Source organism: Lynx canadensis, chromosome D1 (genome assembly GCF_007474595.2).
Source record: "Lynx canadensis isolate LIC74 chromosome D1, mLynCan4.pri.v2, whole genome shotgun sequence".
NCBI lineage: Eukaryota > Metazoa > Chordata > Mammalia > Carnivora > Felidae > Lynx > Lynx canadensis.
The window spans coordinates 61,255,765-61,262,699 of NC_044312.2; the positions used below are offsets into that span (position 1 = coordinate 61,255,765).

The 6,935-nt window shown below is 36.4% G+C and overlaps 1 protein-coding gene across 1 annotated transcript; it reads left to right on the forward strand.

The window, feature by feature from the left end:
- The first annotated feature begins 2,272 nt into the window (after positions 1–2,272).
- LOC115525566 (olfactory receptor 52J3-like) lies at positions 2,273–3,214 on the forward strand. The gene has a single exon (XM_030332802.1). It carries the CDS (start codon positions 2,279–2,281, stop codon positions 3,212–3,214), a length of 936 nt encoding a protein of 311 aa, XP_030188662.1. The 5' UTR covers positions 2,273–2,278.
- The last annotated feature ends 3,721 nt before the right edge of the window (positions 3,215–6,935 follow it).

Consider the following 6,935-nt stretch of genomic DNA (forward strand, 5'->3'; position numbering starts at 1 on the left):
TGACAAGATGTGTAGGGGATGTAGGGAAGATGTTTGCTTTTCCATCAGTCCCTTTATCCTAAGTGCAGATAATGGAATCTTTCTCAGGAGATTCTGTGGTGTTAGCTATGGTTCATGCAGGGGATTTAAGTTGGCTTTGTGTTCAGACAGGCCCCCAAGGGCCCTAAATATAGGTAGTACAAAACCTTATTCCCATTACTGGATATACCAGAGCTCTCTAACCCTAGTCCTGCTGCAGGTGAGTTTCCTATTAAATGTGTGATGGAGATGAATAGTGATCAGAGACTCTCGTCTAACAATTAAGGAACAGGTTACAGCTAAATTTATTAAGCTACTATATTCTATCTTACTACCATAGAAAGACTTCCTGACTGAAAGAGGTCATTACTGGATTATGCTGAAACAACATAGATTTTTTCTTAAATTTTTTAATGTTTTATTTATTTTTTTAAGAGAGAGAGAGGAGAAAGAGAAAGAGAGAGAGAGAGCATGAGTGAGGGAGGGGCAGAGAGAGAGGGAGACACAGAATCCAAACCAGACTCTAGGCTCTGAGCTGTCAGCAGAGACGGCAGGGCTCGAACTCACAAACTGTGAGATCATGACCTGAGCCAAAGTTGGACACTTAACTGACTGAGCCATCCAGGCACCCCAAGACAACTTAGAGTTTTTAAAATAACCATCTACAGAGGGAACTTATAGTTGTGGTATAAACAACCTCAATTCTCAGTGATATCTGTGTGTTAGGGCATGGTCTTCTATAATAATAATTTTAAAATATGCTCATCAGGGGCCCAGAGTTAAGTGCAGGTTTTTAAAATTGATTACAAAGAGGGAAGAAGATAAATAAATAGCCTGGAGATGAACATTTATAGTCTTGCAGTACTTACATAACTAGAGAGTCTCTATTTTTTTTAATGTCATTAATAAAATATTTCCCCAAATTTGGACTTTTCTCTGTCACTCTGCTCAGGAGTCAACTGGAGCTGAGATCAACTTCCTTCCTACCTTTCTTCCTTTATGTTTCCTTCTGTTTTGCTTTCCTTTCTTCTTTTTTTTTTTTTACCTTTCCTCCCTTCTCTTCCTATCCCTTCCTTATTTTTTTTCTATAGTGCTCTCTTGTATTTCTTTTTTTTTTCTATAGGAAGACAGACAGGCAGACAGAAAGACAGGAAGAGAAAGAAAGAAAGACGAAAGAAAGAAAGAAAGAAAGAGAAAAAAGAAAAGAAAGAAGAAGGAAGGAAGGAAAATAAGGAGGGAGGGAAGAAAGAATGGAGAGAGAGAGAAAGAGAGAGAGAGCAATCATAACTAGAGTGTGGTAAATCAGGAGCATGAATTTCTTAAGCCTGATGTTGACCACCATTATTGTCATTGGAAACAAATCTTTATTTTTCTCAATGCTTCTCCTTCCAATATATCTTTTCGCTGTCTCCCTCCCCCCAAACTCTCTCCCACACACCTATGCAATGATAGGTAGAATTGTTGGATATCTTAGGACATTCTTGAGAATTTGGCAACCAATGGAAAACTTGGGATTCTTTATTAATTTAATTCCTATCAGAATATTGTAGCAAAGAGATGCATTTCTGTCCTGGAGGTGACTTCCAGCTGCAGTGTTTTCCTATCTTTGTATAGTACAGTGTCTGTCTATCTTTGTGCAACTCTTATTATATCTCAGATACAGTACAGCATGTCTGTGGGAGCATATGAGTAAATATGGAGGGACACATTAATGAAACACAGCTCTTCATTTTGGGTCTGATTTTCTAAATATATATCAATGTCACAACTGATGCAGAACAAACTGATTTAAGAAGTCTTACTGTATTTCCTATCATTCTACAGGTCTAGGTATCTTATATTCTTATATGTTTGTCATGTTCTGTTTGCGGGTGTCTGTATCTGTTGTTCCGTGCTTTTGTGTTGATGTGTTTAGGTAAAGTGTATTTTGCCCTCAAAGAGGATTGATATCTCAATATAAGTCCTTTCATGTTTTTGTAAATTAATTCCAGGTCTTATATGGGTTTTCAGCAAATGAATATGATATTCATGTCCAAAACCTGAGAAGTATACTTCTCATAAAGTTAATGTTTCTTCCATTTGTAGAGTGCTCAGTCTGTGCCTACATATTACTTTGAACTCAAGTTTTAGTATTTGCTTTCATAATAAGAAAGCTACAGATAAAAATTAAGCCTACCGGAGACTTTTGAGAAATGTGTTCATAGCTCTTGTTTTTTCCTTCTAGAGGTAGTCAACTACTTCTCTTCTCATCAATGGCAAGATGTTCCACACAAACACTTCCACTTTCCACCCAGACACCTTTTTTCTCACAGGCATCCCAGGATTTGAGGGTTTCCATGGCTGGATCTCCCTACCTTTTTGCTCCATTTACTTAATGGCTCTGTTAGGCAATGTTACAATTTTGCTGATCATCTGGTCTGACCGTACTCTGCGGGATCCTATGTTCTACTTTCTAGCCATCTTATCAGCCATAGATCTGGCCCTCTCCACATCGTCAGTGCCCCGAATGCTGGGTATCTTCTGGTTTGATGCACATGAAATTGGTTTTGGAGCCTGCGTGGCTCAGATGTTCCTGATACACACCTTTACAGGAATGGAGTCTGCTGTTCTGTTGGCCATGGCTTTTGATCGCTATGTGGCTATCTGTGTACCACTCCACTACACAACCACCCTGACACCCCGGGTGCTAGCAGGCATTGGTGTGGGCATTATAATGCGTCCTGTCCTGCTCATGTTGCCCATTCTCTACCTAACCCATCGTCTGCCCTTTTGTGAGACTCGAATTATTGCGCATTCCTACTGTGAGCACATGGGCATTGCCAAGTTGGCCTGTGCCAGCATTCGAGTTAATGCCATTTACGGGCTTTTTGTGGCTTCTTTTCTTATTTTGGACGTGGTACTTGTTGGAATCTCTTATGCCTACATCCTCCGTGCAGTTTTCCTCCTCCCATCTCGAGATGCTCGTCACAAAGCCTTGAGCACATGTGGGTCACATGTTGGGGTCATGTGTGTTTTCTATACACCGTGTCTCTTCTCCTTCCTCACCCACCGGTTTGGCAAGAAAATTCCCCATTATGTTCACATCCTTGTTGCCAATCTCTACGTAGTCTTCCCACCTGCCCTCAATCCTATTATCTATGGTGTGAGGACAAAGCAGATTCGTGAGCATGTGATCCATGCTCTCACCTCCCAGTAGAGTCTCTTGTTTCCTTAGCTCTTGAAGGTGTGGATATAACTAAAGGAAGTTAATTTTACTCTACTCTGGGTTGATTATTTTTTAAATGCTCCTCATATCAAAAGATCCTGAAGATCCTAAAGTTACAAACTTTGGAGAATGCTGTCTGTTCTTTAATCTCAATACCTTCTCTCCATATTGGTGTTGAATGCATATTCTTCTGACCATAGGGTTCCATTACAGTAGGGTAAACATCGCACTCAAAGCCCCTTCCCTTTTAACTAGGGAGATTTAGTGAAACTGTATCTCTCTGTATTTGAAAATAGGATAGTATTCCAGCTGGGCACAATCAGTTTATGTCAACTGCTTTGCTTTCTCAGAAAAAAAATAATTAAATTTGAATATAAAATAAGAAATATCTTCATAGATTTCTCAGTTAAAAACTTTGTATCTGATTTCTCTGAGGACAATACTGGGATACTTCATGCAGTTAAAAAAAATGTCTCGGGTTTTCACCTTTCATTTCAGCACCTTCTTCCTTATTCTTCATGAAAACCTGTAGGCACTATGTGCACTCAGTATGCCACCTCCTACCTTTATGGAGAATCATGAAGTGAAAGTACCTGAAAACAATACTTGTGTTAAAGGATGAAACTCTTGTTTTTAAGAGAAGCTTGAGTGTATAAAATTCTAACAGTGGTTTTGAGTCATATTTAATCAGAATTTTTCCTTGGGAGTGTGGTGCGTGTGTGTGTGAAGTGTATTTAGGCAACCTGTTATCCATAGGACCACTTTGTCCTCTCCAAATCCCTCTTTATTTGTGGAATGCAACATACATGCATCCTTTGGGACTTGATGCTTTGCAAAAGTAGATGAATCTTAGACAAGTTCAGGTAGAGATTAAATTTTCAGTCACTTACTTTACAAGAATTTTCTGGATATATTTACAAGTATTTTGTGTAATCTTATGGGGACATATCTCCTCTATGACTCCTAAGGATCAAATATCTTTTTATTATTCTTCTTGAATTTGTTGTGAGCAGAAACTGATGTGTGCATAAAAATAATGAAATAGAACATAGAAATGACTGCTCAGGAGCCTAGAAACTAATTTCCTGATGGCATGTTTACTATGTGATGGTATGAAAATGATTGTACAACTTTGCAACGTGACTGAGCCAGAACATGTATCTTCAGGATTTGGAAGTATGAAAGATTATATTTCAGCAAGGAACATGGAGTTCGGTAAACAGTTTCTGAAAGGAGTTAATGGACGATGACACAGGGGTATCTAAATATGATTATCTGAAGAATTTATTTCCTGTGAGCACATTAAATGCTCTTTTCTCTTAGGTATAGAAAGATGCACATTCTGAGTTTTTGATGTCCTCTTTTGTCAAAAGTGAACCCAGAAGCATTCTTCCCTGTGTTTTCTTTATTTGAATGTTGCATCTCATTTTAAATACAGATCAAATTTAATAATATTTAAGAATAAAATAGAGGGGTGCCTGGGTGGTTCAGTCAGTTAAGTGTCCAATTTTTTATCTCAGTTCAGGTCTTGATCTCAGGGTTGTGAGTTCAAGCCCTGCACTGGGCTCCATGCTGGGCATGAAGCCTACTTAAAACAAAAACCAAAAACCAAAAAAAAAACAAACAAAATAAAATAAAAATTGATTTATTTACATTTATAAATTTTTATTTTTATAAGTTGATTTTAAATCTCCATTCAATACATGACCCCCCATCTTCAAAGCCACACAGGATTACCAACATGATTTCCTCAAATAAACTAAATTCAATGTCCTACCTTTTGAGGGAAAGTTCATACATATTTCCAGTTGGTCTGATTAACAGGATTCAGATATGCTAATCTGTAAGTAGTGATGTTCTCTATTAAAATTTTAATGGTTTCTTTATATTCATGTCCTAACTGTGTCTTTTATAGTCATAATGTTCATTGTCTCAAATCATCCCCTAACTTTTCTTGATATAAATTCCATGCACTACAACTAAAAGCTAAGCAGTGTTTAGTGGCAACAACACTAAAAATGTATTTAAACACTATATATAGGGTCAGTGCCCCTAACCCCTATGTTGTTGGGGATCAAGCACTGTGCCCCCCCCACACCGATGTAGTTGAAAATCCACTTATGACTTTTGACTCCCCCAAAACTTAACTACTAACAGCCCAGTGTTGACTTGAAGACTTGCCAATAATATAAACAATTAAAGCATATTTTATATATGTTTTATCTACTGTATTCTTACCATACAGTAAGCTAGAGAAAAGTGAGTGTTATTAATAAAATCATAAGGAAGAGAAAATATATTTACAGTATTGTACTGTGTTTACAAAAAAATCCACATGGACTCACGCAGTTCAAATTCATGTTGCTCAATAGTCAACTGAATATATATAAATGATATAAAGCTCACAGAAGAAAATTTACAGTTCTAAATTTCTAGATATCTCTGTTTATTAAATAAATTTCATCATTAATTAATAACCTTCCCCCCAAAATCAGGTTCTGATCGTTTCACTGATGAATTCTTCTGAACACTAAAGAAATTATGTCAATCCTCTAAAATCACTTCCAGATTATAGAATCATAAAGAATATTGACTCATTTTATGAAGCTGGACATATCCTAACACCAAAGTCAGTTAAAGATGTCCAAAAATATATATAGACCATTTCTCAAACTTATATCTCATGAACAGATGAAAAAATCCTCAATAAAATGTTAGTAAATTTAAGCTAATAATTTATCAAAATAACTATACAACATGACCAAATGGTGTCTACTTTTGGTATATAAGACTGATTTAACATTCAGAAAACAATGTAGCCTAGAACATCAGCCTACAGAAGAAAAATCATATCGATCATATAAATGGTTAAAGGAAAAAATTTTTTAAATGGCAACAGTACATATTTATAATAAAAATATGAAGCAAACAAGGAATAAAGGAGAGCCCCGTCAATTTGATTAAAAAAATTAAAACCTAGAACTAAAACATATGTAAATTTAAAAAGTAATTAATAACCTAGTTAAAGCTTGAGTAAAAATTTTGTCCAGACACCCCACAAATAGAATATACAGATTGAAAATAAACACATGAAAAGATGCTCAGCATATTTTTCCATTAAGGAATTACAAATTAAAAAATGCAGTAAGATTCCACTTCACACAATGGCTAAAATTAAAAATAAAGCAATATCAAAGGTAGGTCAGGGTGCAAAGAAAGCAAGAGAACTTTTCACTCATTTTTGGTGGAAATGCAAACTGACACAGTCACTTTAGAAAAACATATGGAGGGATGTCTGAATGGCTTAGTCGGTTAAGTGTTCAACTTCAGCTCAGGTCATGATCTCTCAATTCATGAGTTTGAGGTCCACATTGGGCTCTGTGATGACAGCTTGGAGCCTGGAACCTGCTTAGATTCTATGTCTCCTTCTCTCTCTCTGTCCCTCCCCTACTAGCACTCTGTCTCAAAAATAAAAGTAAACATTAAAAAATTATTTACAAAAGAAAAACATATGGAAGTTTCTTACAAAGCTGAATATAGTCTTACCAGTGATTCACAATTACATTCCAAAGAATTTACCCAATGGGTTTGAAAACTATGTCCACACATAAACCTGCACATGGATACTTACAGCAACTTTATTCATAAAGAATTAGAAGTAACCAAGATGCCTTTCAATAGGTAAATGAATATCCAAACTGTAGTACCTCCT